This window comes from Pinus tabuliformis, chromosome Q (assembly GCF_031772625.1).
Source record: "Pinus tabuliformis cultivar Carrire ecotype Pingquan chromosome Q, CPIR1, whole genome shotgun sequence".
NCBI classification, from domain to species: Eukaryota; Viridiplantae; Streptophyta; class Pinopsida; order Pinales; family Pinaceae; genus Pinus; species Pinus tabuliformis.
The window spans coordinates 431,151,463-431,173,714 of NC_142296.1; the positions used below are offsets into that span (position 1 = coordinate 431,151,463).

Below are 22,252 nucleotides of genomic sequence, written 5' to 3' on the forward strand. Positions count from 1 at the left end.
GATTATGTAGAGGCCTAAAACAAAGAAATAGATTTGTAAGAAAATTGATACTAAAAAAAAAACATTCAACACTAGTTCAGAATCAAGAAGAATCATACACTAAAAGAAAAGATTGAAATACTAGATCTTAGACTTTTGTGATCCATATTGACGATAAAAATATCTTTCAGATTAATCATATTAGTGAGATTTGATGGACGATTCAAACCATCTAATGTGATTCATCCTCAGGACAAAGAATTGAAATAGTTAAAATTACATAACTCTAATCATAATAAGTTTCTAAATTTTATAAATAAAAATTACAAATAATACATGACAATTAAATTAAAAAACACTTAAAAATTTCATATTATTTTTCATTTTCACTTATTTCAAATAATTTAAACATAAATAATAAAATAAATTATCATTACAATTTTCATTATAAATATTAGTATTCTTCAAATAAACTGATCCAAATATTATATTCACCCCAAAGATTATCTAAACTAATTCACCCCTTATTGGATCCAAACTATTATAAACTAAACTAATTAGCTAGTTTTATTCATTTATGTCACTTCTAATTCAAACTTAAATACTTATGGCCAACCTAAGGAAGCTCAAAGATGGATTCACTATTAACTATAAAGAGGCTTATTTTTAACATAAACCTGCAAAAAATTGAAAGAGTTTGTAAAATGAATTTAAGTAAAGTAGAAATATTTGACAGGGAGATTTTCAAAAAATTTTAAAATTAAAACTTAGTCATAAATATTTAAAACTAATTGATATGGGAAATATTTTTAAAATTTCAATTATAAAATTTGAATTTTTTTTATTACAAGATAACAATAATAAAAATTGAATAATTTATGAAGTGTAAATTAGTTGATTATAAAAATATATTATTATAATATTTTTTTATGATTTTGTTGGTTTAAATTTTTATTAATTTTGTTTAATGTTTAAGTGAGCGTGAATATATTTAAAAATTATACTGGTAATAGATATTTTAATTAATAATTTCACAATATAATAAAAGTTTAGTTTAATTTTCAAATGAAATAGTTTTTTTTTACAAAATTTCATTAAAATTTAATAACATAATTTCAATTTTTTTGTTATTTAAAATACATTTTTAAATACATAAATGGTAAATAAAAAATTTAATTGAAAAGAAAACAGGAAAGAAATGCAATTGGATAAACTTGAAAGAAACTACGACGAAAGTTCACTAAAATGCAATTGTATAAACTCTGGTCCATTTGATTCTTGAAGTCAGCTGAACAAGAAAGAAACGACATTTAGAGAAGCCCATGTGGGCAGCACGATCGCTGAGAGTCAAGCTGATCTGGACAAAATTAAAATACAACGTAACTTCATGAACTCTGGTCCATTTGATCCTTGAAGTCAGCTGAACAAGAAAGAAACGACATTTAGACAAGCCCATGTGGGCCGCACGATCGCTGAGAGTCAAGCTGATCTGGACAAAATTAAAATACAAAAGCAACCTTGGTTTTGAAATGGTTAACTTGATACAACGTACCTTCATGACCACGTCCGCCAAAATGCAAACTAACGAGAAGCCGGTCCGCCAAAATGTAAACTATCGGGAAACCGGGATGTGCAGGCCTTCCACTTTCCACGCAGAAGCACAGAAAGTACATACTTCTTACCAGGAAAATGGATACCGTACTTTTAAATGACTGGGAGTCAATGATAACGGGGAATTTGGATGGATTTTAGCGATTTCCCTAGCTCAGTATGAGGCTTATGAATATTCATGGCATTCTGATCCTTTTCATTAACTACACACTTCTTAGAATTCTTGTCTGAGTTTAAAATTTGAAGCTCTGAATTGGAGAATGGAGGAAGCAATCCAGTCTTGGATGACCCAAAACAGAGAAGAAGTAGAGAAAACTGGCCTGAAATTAATTGACATCAGGAAGGAATTCGCCAAACTCAATATCGGAGGTTACTTCATCCAGGTGATCATACCCCCTGCCTTCCATGACCCTTGCCCAGCCGATTTGAATTATGATTCTGCTTTGACGGCCATAACTTTAGAAGAACTAGAGGACGAGGTCTTACAGACAGCTCTTGTTGTTCTCAATGAGAAGCTTGAAAGAGTAAGAATTGGGCCTGATTGGTTCACCAGAGTGCTTGACAACATACTGCAAATTTTTGGGCAGTACGGATGCTGGAAGAGTGCAATGTACAAGTTAGCCCAAGGTGCCATAGTGCAGCGTGAAGAAGCTTTGAAGAAATTAGATGAGCATTCGATTCCGGAAAATATATTACCATGGTGTTCAGTTTCAGTTGACCCAACTTCAGAAACTGTTGAAATGAAAATGGAAACGGAGGGAATAATGGGTTCTCATAATGTTGCCAGAGCTCTAGGATTCTGTCTTTATAGTCCTCTCGTAATATTGCTGAGATTCGGCCATCAATCAGAAAAAATGTTCTATGTAGAATCCTTTGGGTATGTCGAAGTTCTAGTGAAAAGCTTGCATGAGGTTCCCCAGAGTGAAGCTTCAATGCAAACTTTGATGGGCCAACTGGATGATGAAAGATTGAGGAATGCTGTTAGCAAATGCTGCCGAACTAGAATTTCTCAATATGGGCCTCAGACCTTGGTGCCAAAATTAGTGAAGGAATTTTTCGATAATTGTTTTAAGAGAGAAAATAGGGTTGATTGTACAGGGCTGGTTGCAGAGTCACATAACATTTTGATCCGCCTTCTGATTTACCTAGGAAATCATTTGAAGAATATGAGCAATTTCTGTGTCTTTTGTAGTAGGAGGCTTCCTTCACATTCTCGGTGGTGGTGCTGCGATGAGGAGTTATGGTATTCCTCTTTTAATCCTTGCTTTCCTTTGGATGTTCCCCTGTTTTCTTGTTTGTCTGAAGAATGTGGTAATATGGTGTTCAATAGATGCGTTTTGATTTTGATTTTGTGAAGATTATGGTTGAAAATGTGTGATTATTTTTATAAGACATTTCAGTAGTGAGTTAGTTAGTTTTTTTGTTTTATTTTTTGGTTTAATTTTTATTAAATTATAATTATTGGAGGATTTGGAATGGTAATTAGGCAGTTTCATATTGTATTTTGGCTCCAGAGGTATAGGATAGATGGTGATCGGGTTTATTGTTAAGGCACTTTGTGATGGGTAAAAATTTAGCTATGTTAAGGGCTGATGTGGCCTAGGCTGGTGCAATCCCCTGTAATTTTGAAAGCTTAGATGCCTCTGGATTATGGTTTCCCAATCCACCTACTAAACAACACACATATCAGTTACCCCAGAATCTTTCTTCACTCACATAACTTTACATAGCAGAAACAATTACCTAAAAAAAACAGTTAGTCGAAAATCTTTCTTCACTCACATAACTGAAACAATTACCCAAAAAAAACAGTTCAATTTTTGAATTAGTTTGAAAATTTACAGCTCAAAACTTATCTTTTAGAGATTGACCCAGTAGATATATTTGAATAGCTCACTGATAGTGAAAGCTTGAGAATGCCTTTTATGATGGCTATGAAAAGTACCCTCTAGCGAGAGTGCACCGGTTATCCACAGCTAACTAATAGTGACTGAAAATAAGCAGGGGAACAACTCTAGGGCGAACAACAGTTTATCGGGTTTAGACTTACCTCTGATTCGGGATAATTACTCTCTACCTCAGCAGCAGGATATTATCAATTGCTTGATATTGGAAGCATTTATATCAAGCGAGAACAGTTAAGACGCACAAACGTATAGATACCCCTGAGCCTTTTAGTAGCCTAGTGTATCATGGTGATTAGTAAAATCAAAAGTGTTATTTTACATCACTCTAGCCTGTAACAAATCAGCATACTACTTATTTTCCTGATATCTAAAGCTCAGGACTAACTTGCACTGGCATTTCTTTGGTTATCAGCTTATATACGTTTGAAGAGACGGATACGGGAGCATCAATACTACAAGAACTGCGGAATTCAGAGTGGATTGAAGTGGAGCTTTCCCTTGCTAGAGATGCAACAACAAGCAACCGTGATGTTTTTGAGCCATATCCATCCTTTTTGTTGAAAAAACAGGAAATTAGGAAGCGCTCTGGATTCTTCAGTGATTATCCACCTGGCGAAAGCCTAGAATTTCGAATGGCAATCATGTCAATGGAACCTGAAAACTCAAGGGAACTTGGCATTAAAAATTATCTGGATAATAAAAAATTGGACCTCTTGCGCTTGATAATAGATTCATTTCCGCCAGTTGCAGAGATGCAAGAGTGTACCTCTGACGTTGTATTAATGCAGAAGCTGGGTGCTTCATGGCTTAGGCAGCAATGCTATTCTGATAATTTCGAAGTGGATAAGCTATCTGAAGAAGATTATGTTGAAAATGTAAGGCTTCCATACAATGTCCTCAGATATGTGCTATTTACAAATAGGTTGTCAATGAATCTCGTTCAGCAAGATCTCAGGTTCGATGTGCCAGGGTCCCTCTACCAGTTTGCAGTGTTTTATGATTCTGAGAGGGAACAGTCCTTCGAACGTCGGAGGAAAACAGAAGGATCGATCGTTGCATTCCATGGAAGTGCTTCATGTAACTGGTACTCTATCATAAGGTAATTTATTTCTGGTACTATTTTCTGAGTTTCTGCACATAGGATATGAAATTTTGTTTCACATATTAATAATATAAACGAAGGAAACTTTACTGTTTTCTTTATTATGATTTTTATGGATTTTAAGCAATATAGACTATCAGCAATCCTTCGGAATGAATACACTTTCCTCATCTCTTTTTTGGGGTACTGGCCTAAATGGCACAGGCTTAGCATTTTTGGCTTCTTTAGGATAGGAATCTCGTTACGATGGTATTGTTAAATTGATATAGTTTCATGTTATATATATATATATATATGTGTGTGTTTTTTTTTTTTTAATGAAAGAAATCTGCCTTTCTCAGTCTGAGGGCTAAAGTGAGGTTCCTGGTACTAGGCCAGTTCATAGATATATTTATTTTAGAGTTCATAAGGCTCGAAGCCAATACAACAATATTCATAGCCATGAAGCCATTAAAACAATAATTATCAAGGCATTATAGCTCATCATGTCACTAGCAGAGATTTGAACCTTAGTAGGGAAGATAACACATTCCGCCAACCACCCAAGATAAACCCAATTGAGTTCAAATTGTTATATATATTTATGATTGAGTTAAGAAATGCTTTACAATTGAGTATAAGAAAGATATGCCTCTCACACATATATAATGTACTCACATATATCTGAGTACATTATAATCCAAAAAGAAATTACATTACACTATATATTAATTACGTTACACTATTATATATATCTATTTACTTTGAGGAATTTGAGCAATGGATTAAAGAGGAGTAAACTCTCTTTAAATGCAAGTAAATTTTGTATTTTGGATTAATGAAATGTTACTCTTGTAAATTTCTGAGTCACTTTTAGGTTTCTCTTTCTGAGTTAGGATGTTCAGGCTTCTTTGCATAAATAGAACAATAAACAACAGCACCTTTGCCCAGATTCTGAAGTGATACTGAGCAAGGGCACATCTGGAAAGGGCATCACTTGGAGGATGGGGGACTCATTTTCTTGCGATCCATTTGACAATTTTTCTTTCGTTAGTGTGATCTACAAACCTAACATGATCTGCATCAGAAAGCGCTATTGCCTTTATTGTAGGAATGTTTTGTGTCATTGCTCACCATGACTGTATTTTTAATTTTTTCAAGTATGGTTCACATATACTGGAGATTGTCCAAAGAAATATCTGGCATATCCACACAACGGGATCATTTTTTGCCAGCTCATTAACACTGGGTAATAACTGCATGCACCCCCTCCTCCAACTCTATGGTATGCTCAGATCCTCTATCTGGTGGACGGCCTGGGGGAATATCTCCAAATACTGCCTGGTGCTTCTCCAAAAGAGCCAATACGTTGGGGTGTGTCTTCTGCACTGGTGCACATGACTTAGAAATCCGTAACTCTACCGCCCAAGCTATATCCCCATGCCTCAGATCAGCCTCCCTCCTGTTGAAAGAAATGTAACTAGGTTCGGTCTTTATAAATGTAATTTTGATATTTGTACTTATTCAAGAAAAAGAAATATTATTTTTATAATATATGTCAATGAGTTTCTTGCTCATTGAAATAGGTCTAGCACATGTTAAGTTCTATAGGTGAGTCAAGAAGTCAAAAGAAAATGTTGAAGACCCTTAGAGGGCATATTACACTGTGTATAATATTGGATAAGGTCAAAGGAATACCTCCAAGACAAGTGCAAGTCCTCTCCATGCAGCAACGTCCTCCAAAAGGAAGCTAAACGATGAAAATGATGAAGAAATAGACAAGTCGGCCTACAGTCATGATGTCGGCCTCAAGTCGGCCTAAAGGAGGGACAGTCCTCTATATATAGAGGCTGTCCACTCCCTCACAACGTCAACAAAGCAACTCTGAAATCAGCGAAGTATATAAGCCGAGAAGAAGTGAGAAAAGGACAAGTTTAAGGGTCTCCTAGTGCAGTGAAGGAAGGATGAGGAAAACCGAAGAGAAGAGGACTGTTTCTAGGGCTAGAAACAGTCACACGTGCGAAGAAAAGGAGGTCAAGTCTGCGGGTATGACAGCAGGGACAAACAGTGCATGAACTAGTGTTGTTTGGGCTTGAAACTAGGCCTACAAGGCCTCCCAAGTCAAGCGAAGAAGCCTATCTCTCTAGCGAAGGAAAATGACCCTAATTCTCTAGGGTACGTATCACACGTGAGAAAACTAGGGCAGCCGTACAGTCATACACCTATACTTCAAGAAGAGTCTCATTGGATCAAGAGAAGGGTGTCTCCTTAAGTGAAGAACATCTTGAAGAAAGGAAGAAGAATATCTCATCAAGAAGCTAACATAGCCGAGGTCTATCTCTAGACAAAGCAGTGAAGAAAAGGATGAAGTGTTGGGGAGCAAAGTGCCGGAAGGAGGAAGTCCATGTGCCGGGGAACATAGTGCAAAAAAGAGGAAGGACTTGACTTGTGCTTGGAGGACATCCTAGTCAAGGGTCTAGGGTTTGGCAGTGATCAATAAGAAGCTTCAATAAGAGAAACTTACCGAAGGGTTTTCCTCTCTAAGAGAGAGAGGTTTTGGCCCTGGCAGAGAGCCAACATCTGTGTTCTTGTCTTTATGTTTTGGTAGCAATTTGATGAAACACACACACTAATAATAAGAAGAAGATCAAGCTAAGATAATTGTAAAAGTGCTTCACAAATTGTTATCAAGTCAAGAAGAATCACACTACACCTAATTGCCCTAGATTCTTCAACACTAATAATAAGAGGAAGATCAATCTAAGATAATTGTAAAAGTGCTTCACAAATTGTTATCAAGTCAAGAAGAATCACACTACACCTAATGGCCCTAGATTCTTCAACACATCCTGTGGGCAGACACTCTTTGGGGTGGATATGAATGCATACCCCTCAACACTACTAGCTTTCCATCTGGCCCTATGAACTCCATCTCCAATTTCCTCCAATCAGTGGTGACATGCCCAAGAGAATACAACCACTAAACTCCCATCACCACATTGGTGTTCGGAATGTCCACCACGAAGAAATGGTCTGTCACCGAATAGTTCCCCATGGTCACTGTCATGCTGGGAACATATCAGGTACACTGCATAGTCCTATCTCCTGGCACTAGTACTGAAAATCCCTCGAAAGCCTCTATCTGAATGCCTCTACGCTCCACCAATTGTGCATCAATAAAATTGTGGGTTGCCCCACTGTCCACCAACACAGATACACGTTGTCCCTGCACTGTGCCTCTGATCCTTAGTGTCAAATACTTGGAACTCCCCGAAGCGAAGCAATAACTCCACCAATGGGCAAGAAAGCTCCTCCACCACCGTCCGCACCTCTCGAGCTTTGAGGTCCACCCTCACTTGCATCTACCCCTTGATTTGCATCCTCCTCACCTGGTTAACTATCTAAAAACACCTCTATATAGTGGATCTTGCCCTTGGTACACCGATGCCCTGGTGTCGATGGCTCTTGACAAGTAAAGCATAATTTCCTTCACTGGAGGTCCCTCCTAGTCTCATCATCCAACTATCCACGCCCCTGAACATATCTCTGTGGTGGGGGCCTAGTGTCACGGCCACTTTGTGGGAAAGGAGCTTGTGGTGGAACTGGTGCCCTAGTCTTGGGATTTGCGTCCTGCAAATCCCTTGTGCGATTCACTGCCTCCCGTAAAGTAGTGGGCCTGCTTTGCCTCACTAGCCCACGCAAGGGCTCAACCAAACACTCCACAAAAGTGTAGACCGTTCGGGCATTTGACAAGTTTGGCACCATCATTGACACCCTCAAGAACTCTGATATGTAGTGCTTAGGGATTCCTGTCTTCTTGAGCTGGGTCAACTCTCTGAAATGTGCCTTTGGATCTCTTTTGTCAAAACGCTCCAAAACCCTCTGTGTGAAGTCATCAGAGAAAGTCATGTTAGCATGCCCTAGCGTGGTCAACCAATGGAACCACCAATTGTGTGCCTCCCCCTCCAAGTGTAAGGTAGCCATTTTGATGGCTTCCACCTCAGTCATTCGGCTAAGTTGAAAATACGTGTCTAAATTCTCAACCCATGCCCTAGTCGTGCACTTGGATGACCATCGAGTGTGGGGAGATACACCGTCCCAATGGTACGTTGCAACTCTGAATTCTACATGCCTGAGCTTCCTGCGCCCTTGCACTTGTCATTTTGCTTGAGATGGTAGAAATCCCAAAAGGAAAGTGCAGCTTGAAATTCATCCCCCATCGACTGCCACTCTTGGAAATACTCCCCCACAGGCATCTCATCCTGCCTAGCCTGCTCACCGACTCCTGAAGGAAAAAATGTGAGCAATGTGGTCCTAGTTGGCCCATTGTAAGCATGCGAGTGAGTCAAAGGGGAATGATTGTTGTATTGGTGGGAAGCCCCTGAAATCTCCCCAAACCCAAAATCCGGTGAATGCTCTTGTCTCAGTTCTGCTGCGTAATTTCTTCTAGTGTTTTTGCCAAGTAACCCAAAGTCTTCAAGAGGCTATCGAATGCGCCCTCCTCTTTGCTCTTGAGTTCCACCATGTTTACTTCCTCTACCATCTGTTCTGGAGCCTCAGTATCAAGTGTAATCTCCAATTCCCTCTCCCAACTTTGGTATCTATGCCCTCCACAACCGAGCCAAGACCGGTGCTCTAATACCACTATTATATTCTAATTAGAGAAATATAGTGAAATATCAAAACATGAACTAGTTACAACAAACAAACAAACATGCAATTTGAAAACTCCACAAGATCAACCAATTTAGAACACTGTTGTGCAGAAATAATAGAGCCGAGCCATTTTATTGAATATCCAATGAGAAGATGAGTACAAATTATAGTGGAATGAGTGCACCCGGGCTTGCTAAGGCAAGCATGCAAAAACTAGGTGAGAATGAAGGAAATTCCACACTGAAATAGACTCACTAGCTGCACACTCTCCCCATAAATTTACTGTTGTTGCTGCTAGGGGCAAGCTGATATTTGAGGCCTTAGATCTACTCCAAAAATTATGCAAAATTAGGATAATTCTCTCCAACCCTGGACCAACAAAAGCCATAAATTATTTGGGCTAATTCCAATCCCCCGGAATTACCCAAAAATCAAGTAAAATCACCCACTGCCCAACTCTGCGTTGTACCTGAAAATCTATAGTTGCATCCACCCAAAATCCTCCACCAAAATAACTAAAACCCACTGAGAAATAGCACTAAAATGATAGAGTGAGAATTCCAGCTATTTCCGACACAAAGCTACAACAACCGCTTCAGCAAAAATTGTTTAGTAAAACCCCTACGCAGGCTCTAAGGAAGAATCATTTGGCTCACCTGATGCATAGATGAAACGGCTCACAAAATTTAGGAAAAGAAATGTCCAATTGACTTCAAATTTCTCTCCTAGGGTGACACTCTAGGTTCATCGAAAGAGTTAGGATTTTCCACTTGGAAATCCCTGTGTTAAACAACACTAGCTGACTTGGCTCAGCAGCCCAAGCAAACCTTCCAATTCATAAATGAAATGCAAGACTAGAATGATCAAAATGAGGCTCTAGCTTTTCTTTTATTGTTGCTTTCCCTTCCTCATATCATGGTTCGATTTCTTTCACACTCTGATTGGATACCATGATTTGATTCTTACCATGGTTCGATTACCATCCTTGGTAATCTCCACAACTTATCCTCACTTTAAGTTTTTTGCCTTTTCTCCAAAATTGATTTAATATCTCCACAACTTATTTCTCCTAACTTTATTTATCTAAATATATATATTAATCACCAAAATTGCAAAATTAGAGGTTTCCTTGTCTGAATTTTTTTAATTGGGGACATGACAATGTGGGGTTCCTTTTCTACACTTATTACAATACTGATTTGTTGCAAATATGTGATTCACTTCATGTGGCATGCGTGCTCAAAGTTGCTCAGTGTTAAGAGAAAGTGGTGAGGCTTATTATCACCATGGATGATGGTATCTTTCCCAAGCAAATAATGTCTCCACCACTTTACAACTTTGACTAGCATGTAGATCTCTCAATTATAAACTGAATAATTTAGAAATACACTTGAAAGAAATCTTGAAGTGATATGCAACATGTGTTCAGTGCTGCATCAAAATTTCACATGGCATGTCCAAAGGCATCTATTGTGATATAGAAGGCTTGTTGAATATCTAGCAGTGTGCATATTTGGGAAGTCATAGCTCTGTGCTTGATGTCTTCAAACATTTCCCATTGCGCAAGACCCTAGCTGAATTTGATTTGGTCATAGTTCAATGAATTGAATAGGTGGAAAACATGGAAAAACTATTCAATGAACATTCTTAGGTAATTGGCCTTTCCCATGAAGCTTCGCAGGTCATGCATGTTATTCAGCAATGCCTAGTCAACAACGACCAAATTTTTCACAACTAATGCTTAGTCCATCTTGGTTCATATAGAAATGTCCCGATATACACTTCTTCAAATCCATAGGTAGCTTCTTCTTCCAAAATGTTGCATATGGCTGGTTTGAGTGTTAAAAGTGATCTTCCTAGGTTTTACTAGAAATTAGTATTAAAAGTGATCTTCCTAGGTTTTACTAGAAATTAGTATATCATCGACATAAACAATTACAAAAAAGTTTTTTGTAATTGTTTTTTAGTGGCAAAAAAGTTTTTTGTAATTGTTTTTTAGTGTTCCACGGAGACGCGCTTCCTCGCTCCCCCACACTCTCAGGATGAGGAAATTCCCGGGAAACATTTCCCCACATCCTTTATTTTGGGAAACTCAGGGAAACTCTGGGGATGTTTTTCTAATGACGAAATGCATCTCTCTTATGGGTGAGTCAGGGCACATAAGAGGGATGCAAGGGTGACGCCTAGAATTTTTTCGTTAAAAACAATTAAAAACATAAAAAATTTAAAAATTACAAATTTCAATATAAAAAAAATAAATAAGAACTAAACGATAAATTAAAACTTTAAAATGTTTCTCATTAACCCTGTGATTTCACCTTGTTGCTCGACATTTTCTTTCTGTCATTGCTCGACATTTCACCTTGCCGCTTGAGATTTTCCTGCTGCCACCGCTTGAAATTTTCCCTCTGCAATTTGCTACGATTCTGATTTACCATCCACTGGGGGTCAGAGACATTTGGAGCTGCGATTTAAATTGTGATTTGGAGCCACTAGATTGGAGCTGCGATTTTCATTTTGTGACTTGGAGCCGCCGGATTGGAGCTATGATTTTGGAGTGCGATTTATCATTGGAGGCTGGAGCTGTGATTTATCATTTGACATTTTGTGACTTGGAACCGCTGACATATGATGAATTTACTTTTTGATGTGCATTGCGTAATTTCAATGTTAAATGATGAATTTATTTTAGATGTACTTTGCATAGTATTAATTTCCATTGCCAAATGATGAATTTAGATGGAACATTGCATAATGTCAAATGATCTATTCAATTTAGTAATTTACTTTTAAATTTACATTGATAGTAGAAATGTCAAATGATAATTCTGATTCATAATAATCTAATACGAAATGATGATCATATTTAGATGTACATTTCATAATTATTAAGAATCACTATTTATTAATTTAGTTATTGACATATTGTTGGGATTCTATTTTTTATTTTTATATATTAAATTTGTAATAATTTTATAATTGTTAAGATTTTGAAGTCCCTTGTTTCCCCAAAATTTCCCTAAATTTTGAGGTTGAGGTTGCTTATATACGTCTCTGTTGTGCGTATCCTCATTCGGTGGAACATTGCAAAAAGTTCAAAATAAGGTCTAAGAACTTCATTTTCCATCCACTTGAATATAACAGGAGCATTAGCAATACTGAAAAGCATCACCAACCATTCAAACAATCCTTGATACATCTTTCCACGTATTTCAATTTGATCTTATTGAAATACTTGGGTCCCTAAAGTTGACCTATCGAGTCATCTACACTTATTGATTCTTGACAATGATTTTGTTGAAAAGTCCTTTAGGATAAAAACAATACTGATCAACACAATAACGAACTGGGTAGAATATGGTGGGTAGAATAAAAATAAGTCCTTTATTTTTATTTTTGTTGTATATGTTATGAAAATTTTAGATATCTTATTGGTATTTCTATGCTTCCTATTTGTCTTATTATAGAAATTTAGATGTTTTATAGAGAGATTTCATTAATTAATGTAAAGCACTAGAAGTAGCTAGCAAAGGATTTCCCTTTTTCAAACTTACCTTTTTAATTATATGTTAACAGCAAGTTTTATTTTTTAAACTCTTATAAATTGCAATTTTTTTCAACCTGCAATTCCATCATGATTCTTTTCAGAGTCGGGAAACCCTTTCACAAATTCGCTTCTCATCCATAGATTGCTGCCTGCTGGTTTTAACAGAGTGTTTAAAGCATATATTTCCTTTTCACACCATCTTGCCTTTTCACACCATCTTGCCATTAAGTCTATCTCCGAGGGTTAAATTTCCAGCTCATGATGTGAAGGATAAAGGCAACCCAATAAAAAGTTCAATTATTCTTAGCCTGTCGCATGCCCATGACTAAATAAGGTCAGAATACAAATTTATGCTGGTGGTTGGGAAATCAGACTCTGAAAAATAGGGAAAAATAGGTACTTATGTTAATTTAGGCAACCTCATCAAACCTGTGATTACACAATTATTTTAGCCCACCTGGGTCATGCTTTTAAGTTCTCTCGACAAGTTTTGGATCTAACTAATACAATTTTATAGTCTTAATCATATCGATTCATGTTCGTGCTCCTCGAGGCATATTGCATCTTTTCAAATTGTTTCCTTCTGGCAAATTCATGAGATTTTTGGAAAGTGACTCCCTTTTTGGAATTTTAGAATTTAAATCATCATGTCAATTCATTAACAAAGTGTGAATATTTTCACAGTTAGTCATATTGTTAAAATTGTTTTTAGGAGATAAACTGTACTGGGGATATGGGGTATGGTTTATAACAACAGAAAATTATCCCCAGAAACTATGATTATAAAGTGTAAAATAATGGCTAAAACTGAGAGCAAACAAAAGAATAAATTACAGCATTCTTCTATGGTTAAAAAACATGTAACATCACCTAACTCTAGACGTCACTGCAACTAATGGCTGGAAAATGTTAATGTTAAAAATTTAAGTAAAATGATGAAAATGAAAGATAAAGGAAAATGTCACTTTTACTTTAAGAATTTAATAGTACCATTAACTACTAGGTTATGTATCTCATGAGATGGATCATGGGAAATGAAAACAATAGATTTCCCCTTGTTTTCTTGATGGAAATAGTCAGAGTATCCTCACAACTCAATCCCCTAACTCACTTTTAAAAAATTAGGTCAAAACAAAAATTGTTAATAAGTTGAAATTGCAAAGCATGGCGATAATTTCGAAATTATCGCGATAATTACTTAAATTATCGCAATAAATTGAATTTAGCGCGTCCATTTTAAATCAAGCAATTTATCACGATAATTTTAATTCAAGCAATTTATCGTGATAAATACCAACGATAATATCAGTGAGGTGATTTTCAGTGATAATATTGTGATAAATACCAACGATAATATCGGCAAGGTGGTTTTCAGTGATAATATCGCGATAATTCAGATATTATCGCGATATGTGCAACACTAAATTGTACACCTCTTGATGACGATGTCACGCCCTAGGGTTGCTACATCACACATGCAAAGCTTAGGATCATGATGTAGGGCTTCTTGATGATGACATCTTGGATAAGTAGTGATGGCTTGGAGATGCACCCCTTCAAATTGTGGAGATATCTGGGAGTGAGGACCTCTCTTTGACCCTTATTGGCACCTTATTTGATGTAGATGCTCACATTATGAGGATGATGTCATGTTGAAGAGATTATTTTACCACACGTGTGGAGAAAAGGGAGTTATTTATTATGTTATCATTATGTAAAGCTACCTTTAGGTCAACTTGTGATCTATTAGGCTTGTTGAACGCTTAAAGTCAATTTTTAGGGCTTTTACTTGTAAATTAAGACAAATTTGACTTGGTGGCCTCATATAAATAGTGGGACGTCAAACTATCTTGAATCATTGTCACAAACACTCTTCATTTCTCTCCTGAAAGAGTGCGCACTACTGGATTGTTCTTTTCTCTTGGACTCAATGGCTAAGTAGAGTGCGAATTGTCTTAGGGAGGATAAGTTTTTCATGGAGAGGCTCTCTTTGGATTGATGAAGTGATGCTTTCTTGAATGATGTAAGTTTAATGGTATTTTCTTCCATTTTGCATGAGACTTCTAAAATTAGAGTTTTCCATATGTCATATTAAAAAGTGCAATATTTTTTGTGAACTCTTGTTTCCATGTATTTAAGCAAAATTTGTCATCAAGTATCTATCAAAGGGACTAGTTATATTGCATCCTCTGACCTTAAATTTCCTATACAAGAAAGTTGCTAGGTTTTCTAAAGTAATGTAAATTGTCGTCCACCCTCTCTATCCAAGGTCCTTCTATCTTGACCTCACCCTAATTGACTCCATTGCAATTGATTAGAGGCACTAGTCCTGGTGTGTTAATCAACCTTAAATTTCCATTTTTATATCATTTTATGTTAAGTAGGTTTAGGGTTTGGTTAAAACTGTGTTTTATAGGAATATTGCACCTATATCTAGGCAGGAATTGCATCTATTAATGTTTTAAATGCAAAATCTATCATTTTATGCACGTTTTATCACTATTCTTAGGGCTCATGTCTAGGTTGTTGGTGAAGTTTTGTGCGTTTCAGCCATTAAAACTATCCTTTGTTTACCCCCTTAAATAGCCTCAAACATTTGTTGATGTTAACATTTATAGGCTGTTTTAATTGTTGATATAATGTTTTGCATGTTGTCAATATGCATACCTATAAAACCTTAACTTATAACAACATTCTTTAGTTGATGGTGGCTAGTGGGAAACCTTACTTGAACATCTATAGACCATATCTCGGCCTCGAAGGCCTTGCCAATACTTCTCTCTATCTCATTAGCTCTTTGTCCACCCTTGAGCCTGTTTTTATTGATCCTTTTAGAGTGTTAGTTGCAAGTCCCTTAGAAAGCAATTTGGCTTAGATTCCTTGGTCATCTAGTGTCTAAATCTTGCCAGGGAAACCTATTTTGTGGGGATAATATCCAACCACAAAATAGCAGGGGAGAAACTACTAAGGTGATAGTGGTGGTGAATCCCATTGTTGCCCTAAGACCTAGATCACCTAGTGAGGCTTTACACTAGGCTTCTAGATTATACGGCAATAGTACCAATGCAATTTATGCCTTCTATGTTGTATATGCTGATTCATTATGGTCACTGTTACTGTCTGGATTAGAAATCTTGTTAAGGTCCGACAAGGTGCTAGGGTGGCACCACAGAGAACACGTACCCATTGTCACCTTGGAAGTTGGTATGAGTTCCCACTCTTTGGTCCAACTCCTATAAATCCATGGGAGGTTTCCCAACAATCACAAAATCCCACACCAAAAGATTAATAGGCCAATGACTTATACTTCCTATTGGGTGATGGAGTTTAGGAGTTAGTTTAGGAAATTTGTTGATCTGAAAATGATTTATTACTATAGAAAACACATACTAGCAAAAAAAACATTCAATAAATGAAAGAAAAAGCCTTGGAAAAGCACAAGGATTGAGTGTAAAGAGAGATTATCAATCTTGGAATGAGTAGCCTGGATTTTAACTTTGGTATGAGGTTAGAAATGATGATTTAGCTTGTTGTTCTGAACCTTAAGACCTAGGAATCTGCATAAAATTAAAAAATGTAGAAACCAAGTAGTTACAACCCACTTCGGGGCCACCCACAAGCTCTAAAATGGCTCTGGGTTGAGAGAACGAGTATACTGAAATATGAATCAAATGAAACTCCTAGAGTCCTAGCACTTTTCAAAAGACTGAATATTTCAAGAGATATTCAAATCTGAAATTTACTACTCAGTTTTAGGGGTTAAATCCCACTAGGGTCAAAACCTAGATTTCTATTTATGCAGTTTTTTATCCCAACAAGTTTGGGATTGATTATTCACTTCAAATAATGTTCAATAGACTTCTAGAAGTGAAGAAAATGAAGAGGATTGAAGAAATATACCTTTAAATGTGAAGGACCCTTGAAAGGGATTCACTTACTATGTGAAATGGTGGCTGTAATTTGCTGTTACAGACTTACAAAACCCTTGGACAACAACTTGTTTTGCTTGAAAATAGCTTTCCCTATACACAAGTCACTATAACTTTCTTGGCCAATTAGATAAATCTTTGAAACAAAACCCAAGTGCCAAAACTAGTTAAATGCTGAAAATTAGTAAAATATTTTGTTTTGTTTTGTTTTATTATTATTATTATTTTTTTTTTTTATATTTTCTGACTTTTTATTTTCAAATGATAATACACAAGGAATTTTGAAATTTGATGAGGTGAAGATGTGACTTGCCTTGTGCCCTTCTAATCACCTCTTCTGGTGTCGGATTGTGATCGCAACTCTCCTTAAATAAGTCCTTTATTATTTGGACAAATTGTGAGTTTGGAGCGTTTGCACTAGTCACCCCCACTCTTGTTTAAGACCTTTACTAGTGCCCAAATTCAACTACGAGCAATTCCTTTGACCAATGGATCAACTATGAGGCTATGACAGGTCAAAACCTTTAAAGGAGGAACCCCCGATAAGGATTTGTCCAAAAATCAGACTTTGATAACCCATTCAACAAGAAGAAGGTGAGGCCTGGTGTTCTAATCTTCTTCTTCATGTGACTATGTAGCCTCTCAGTGGATCAATAAGGTAATTTAGACAAAAACATGCAAAATATCTTATGAAAGCACAATAATCTTTATAAGAACTAAGACGAGAAGGAATAGAAAAACCAATCCACAAGTTGTACACAAGATCCATTGGATCAACTATGAAGGTGAGGCTCAGTGTTCTATCCAATCTAATGGATCAACTCTGAAGCTATGAGATATCGAATCCTTTAAGTGAGGAACCCCCGATAAGCATTTGTCCAAAAACCAGACTTCGATAATCCGTTCAATAAGTAGAAGGTGAGGCCTAGTGTTCTAACCCTCCTTCTTCACGTGACTATGTAGCCCCTCAATGGATTGATCCAATAGCTTTGTGTAATTTAGACAAACACCTGCAAAATATCTTATGAAAGCACAATAATCTTTATAAGAGCTAAGAAGAGAACAAATAGAAAAACCAATCCACAAGTTGTACAAAGGATCCATTGGATCAACTATGAAGGTGAGGCCTAGTGTTTTAACCAATCCAATGAATCAACTATAAAGCTATGAAAGAGCAAATCCTTTAAAGGAAGAACCACCAATAAGGGTTGGTCCAAAAGTCAGACTTCGATAACCCGTTCAACAAGAAGAAGGTGAGGCCTAGTGTGCTAACCCTTCTTTACGTGACCATGTAGCCCCTCAATGGATTGATCCAATAACTTTGTGTAATTTAGAAAAAAACCTGCAAAATATCTTATGAAAGCACAATAATATCTATAAGAGCTAAGAAGAGAAGGAATAGAAAAACCAATCCACAAATTGTATACAAGATGTTTGCACCAAAGAAGTTCTTATTATGGCATTAATGATCTCACATTTTCACAACATGCTTTGCTAAGGATGGAGAGATCTATATTTATAGGTGAGGCTCTCCACATCTATTTTCCTTTCTTTTTTCCCAAAATAGGGTGACTTGTCATCCACAAAATACTTAGAGACTAAGTCAAAATAAAATTGGTCTTTTACATTGCTTAAAAGTTAAAACCCTCTAAAGAGGTGAGACATGCCAACAGAAGGGAGCTGAAATATATTCAAGGAGGGCTAATTTGGCCTAAAATGACAACGTTCCCTGGAATTTTTGCTTGATTTGACTTGAACTACAGTTAGGCATGCCTCTAAACTTCAATGACCTACCCAAAAGGCTCAGCACTCCTTCAAACTGACTTTGATGTACTCCCAACAACTATTAGAGGTGGATGGCTCCTCTCTTTTGGTCCAAAACTTGTTTGATGTGTGCTTCAAGGCTTGAGCTTGATGATGACTTAGAGTGATGTTGAGTAATTTGATGTGGGATTAACCCTCCAATGGCTAGTAGAGATCCAACATTCGATTGACTTGCATTCAAACCCTCCACAACTTGCTCCACAAGCATCCGATGTCTCCCTTAGAAGTTTGACTTGGTCCCTTTTTCTTGAAAATATATGCTTTCCTACTTTTTATTTGGTAACTTCCCTTTGACGATGCATGATTTTCCATCCTTGGTCTAAAGTTCCTTTAACTTGGCTTGGAAGGCTCTTCTAGCCTTAACAAATGTTGTCGGCTCCTTAGATAAGTGACCCCAAGTGTAGATCTCCAATGCCATTGCTGATATGAAGATTCTAAAACATTGGTTCTCTTGCCAAAAAATTGTAGATTCCTTTTGACTACTCACTTGATCCATTCGACCAAAATTTGTTCCAAAGCCTCTCAGAGGCCCACACGTGCCAAAAAGGAGGATGGCCACCTTGCATAGAGCATAACTTCCTTCTGGATCGTCATTTCTGAAAAATTCACTGTGGAATGGCAGGGATAAATTTTGCTACTCAATCTGAGCCTTTGTTGACCAAGGACCTTGGGAACTTGTGCATTGGGAACCACAAATGTTGGAAAATGTGAGACTGCCATGATGAAGAATCGTGACAAGATAAAGACACCAAAGCCAAGGAATGCCTACAGATTCAATAAGACGACCATGTGGGGAACAAATAGGTCCACTAGCATTTAGGGGAAATGAGGAGAAAAGTACAATAAATGACCACCTTTATAGGGGTAGACGGTGAGTGTTCCCATAAATCATGAGTCCTAATAGGTCCACCTCCATATTGCCTGCATACCACCCCAAGACATAAGAATGCCCATCAAGGCAGGAAGTTACTGCCCACTAGGGGGATGTCAATAGTGCCATAAAACCAGGCACCATGAAGATGAAGCTAAGAGGACCAGCCATGACCATCCACCATCGGGGATCTAAGACATAGTATGACATAATTATCATCCCACAGGGATTAATAGGGCTTTAGACTTACATTCCTTGGGCTTACAATGGTGCTTCCAAAAATGAATATGTGCATATGTACCCCTGCTAAAAGAGGGGTAGAAGTTATATTATTAGTTTTCTTTACCAAAATTACTCTTGCATTATACAAATTACAAGAAGCTATGTTTCACACAATTTGATGTAGCTTGGTTTTTGTTTCAAAAATTGAAAAGCAGTATTGTATTGCTTTTAGGGTTGCAAAGTCATGGTCAGAATTTGCTTAGTTGCTATCTTTTTGTGCTACATGCTTCCCATTTAATTTGGAATCCTAAATATTGTTTTGACATCAGAATATAGGGACCACATATAAAATAGAACAATCAATATATCGATGAAATTAATCTGAACTGTCTGTGGAGAAAAGTTGGTTAGAAGATTTACTTTTCTGGCTATGAAAGCTGCTTGTCACAAGAAGGCATTCCTTCTTTTGATGCCTAACCTATTTTCATAGGATCAATCAAAACATTAAGGCAGAATTGGAATGTTTGACATTTTGTCTTACGTGACATTTTTTTAAAGGAAAATTCTGCAGGATTTCTCCCTTTTCCTCGGAGTATCCAGATGGAGAGCAGTTCAACCCCTAGCAATAATAGCAGCTGGTAATCTGAAAAAACTCAACTGTACTTAAGCCTGTGATGTATGGCCTCCTTGTTGACACCATGCTTCGGATGGATGATTCAATAAATTGAGCTAATCCTTGAGACTGTCTTATGAGGCAGATATCCTTACATTAGAAAAGTGATTCACCTAAATTACATACTGTACAATTTCTGTAGAAAAAGATACAACTTTTTCTTTGTTACCTACGCTGTTGACATCTACATCAAATTAATGTACATAGTTTCCAAAAATGATCTTGAAATTGATAACTGCATTCATCTGATATACATCTTTGCAAGGTCATTCAATTTGATAAACCTTCCCTCTAATGAGCATGCCCTGTTGAGAAGCTTGATCTGGAACATGTTGTTAACAAGGGAAGAATTTAACGTATCTGTTCTGCCATTTCGGTATGCAAATCAGTCATAGCTAAGCATCGTCTCGTTTTATTATCTGTTTTTTCTGGTTTTTGTATTCTTCTATATTAGAAAGTGCACCTCATATATCATTATCAGCTGTAAGTATAAAACAACTGTAGTCATTATACAAATCCATAAATTAGTATAAACGTTTAACTGATTAGCATTTTGGATTCATCAAAAATGGGTGGCTGTCTTGCTTTCCAGGAATGGCTTGAGGTGCTTGAGCAGAACAGATTACATGTCTTCTGGAACGGCACATGGGCAAGGCATCTATTTCTCTACTGAATTGGACGTTGCACGTTCTCATTCTTCACCTATTTCTGGGTGGAAAAATGGGAATTTAAAAGGATATGGTGTGGTGGCTATTTGTGAAATTCTCTCCGGGCAATGGTATTTTGTGAACGAGTCCGAGTCCTGCTTGGTGGTTCCTTCTGAAAATGAAAATGATGTTGCTATACGTTACCTGATTGTATGCAAAAATGAGTATAATGAAAAGGGTTTCCTAACAACTGCCAGCCGCATGCTGTCAACAGAGACACGTTTCCTTGGACGTTATCAGTCGTTAAGAAACTATTATTCTCAGGGAAATGAAGGCTTATTTCAAAAGCACCAGCACTTGGACGGACATAATATGAAATTAATGAAGACCCAGTAAATACTAAAAAGCATCCTTAAAGCATCAATAGCGCTCTGGCTGCAAGGGACTGAAGGTGTGTGATGTTGTAAATGGAGAATTTTTTCTTTCAAAGGTATTTTTAGCTCTACAACATGCATTTGAGAAGTACATCAAATGCTACTGCTCTGGCTGCAAGGGACTGAAGGTTTGTGATATTTTAAAAGGAGAATTATTTCTGGTGAAGCTACTTTTAGCCCCACGATATGCATTTGAGGAGTGCATCAAATGCTATTGAAAAGTGAACTAAAACATGGAGTTAGGTAGCTTGAGCTGCAAACATCACAGTAGATTCTGCATTTCATAGTTTTCAAATTTCTCATCTCCACAGCTCTTACTGGAAGGGAAGAGCCAAGCTGAACCTTTTACCATGAATGAACATTGTGCATGATATCAAGCCTGAACCAAACATATTATATAGATAGCAATATGTCAATTGTAGTCACTTTTCATATGGATCTGATGCAACGGCATGAGAAACAGCTACATAATTAGAACTGTTACAGACATGGAGAATGGACTATGTAATTGTTGAAATTTCTCTTTTCCTAATCATGTGATGACCAAAAAGAAAATAGTTTTTGAATTGCCGAAAATTTGATGTTGGGACTGTAGTATCGTGATCATATTATGTAATCTTCTATAAAGTTAGTTCTTTGTCGGTTAAATTTTGACACTGATTCTCTCCGTTATTGAATAATAGCCATTTCACACTGGCCATTTATTTATGATACATTTAGCTCTCGTCTGTTATAAGATATTGTGTCGGTAGTAACTGAAATGTTGATGATTTATTTCAGTTTAGTTTATTTTAATATATAAATCAGTAGCAAATAATAATAATAATAATTTAAAGTTATGGTTAAGTTAGACATCAAATTGATGTAAGAG

At 36.8% G+C, this 22,252-nt stretch overlaps 1 protein-coding gene across 1 annotated transcript; it reads left to right on the forward strand.

Annotated features, from left to right (window-relative positions):
• Positions 1 to 1,551: 1,551 nt before the first annotated feature.
• Positions 1,552 to 21,957, forward strand: LOC149220067 (uncharacterized). Its single transcript, XM_089384628.1, has 3 exons — positions 1,552 to 2,833; positions 3,910 to 4,596; positions 20,893 to 21,957. Exons 1-3 carry the CDS (start codon positions 1,851 to 1,853, stop codon positions 21,341 to 21,343), a joined length of 2,121 nt encoding a protein of 706 aa, XP_089240754.1. The 5' UTR covers positions 1,552 to 1,850; the 3' UTR covers positions 21,344 to 21,957.
• The last annotated feature ends 295 nt before the right edge of the window (positions 21,958 to 22,252 follow it).

Coding starts and splice junctions, on each gene's coding strand:
- LOC149220067 (XM_089384628.1), top strand. CDS start 1,851: ATGGAGGAAGCAATCCAGTCTTGGATGACCCAAAACAGAGAAGAAGTA. Junction 2,834..3,909: donor TGCTGCGATGAGGAGTTATG/GTATTCCTCTTT, acceptor TTTGGTTATCAG/CTTATATACGTTTGAAGAGA. Junction 4,597..20,892: donor AACTGGTACTCTATCATAAG/GTAATTTATTTC, acceptor CTTGCTTTCCAG/GAATGGCTTGAGGTGCTTGA.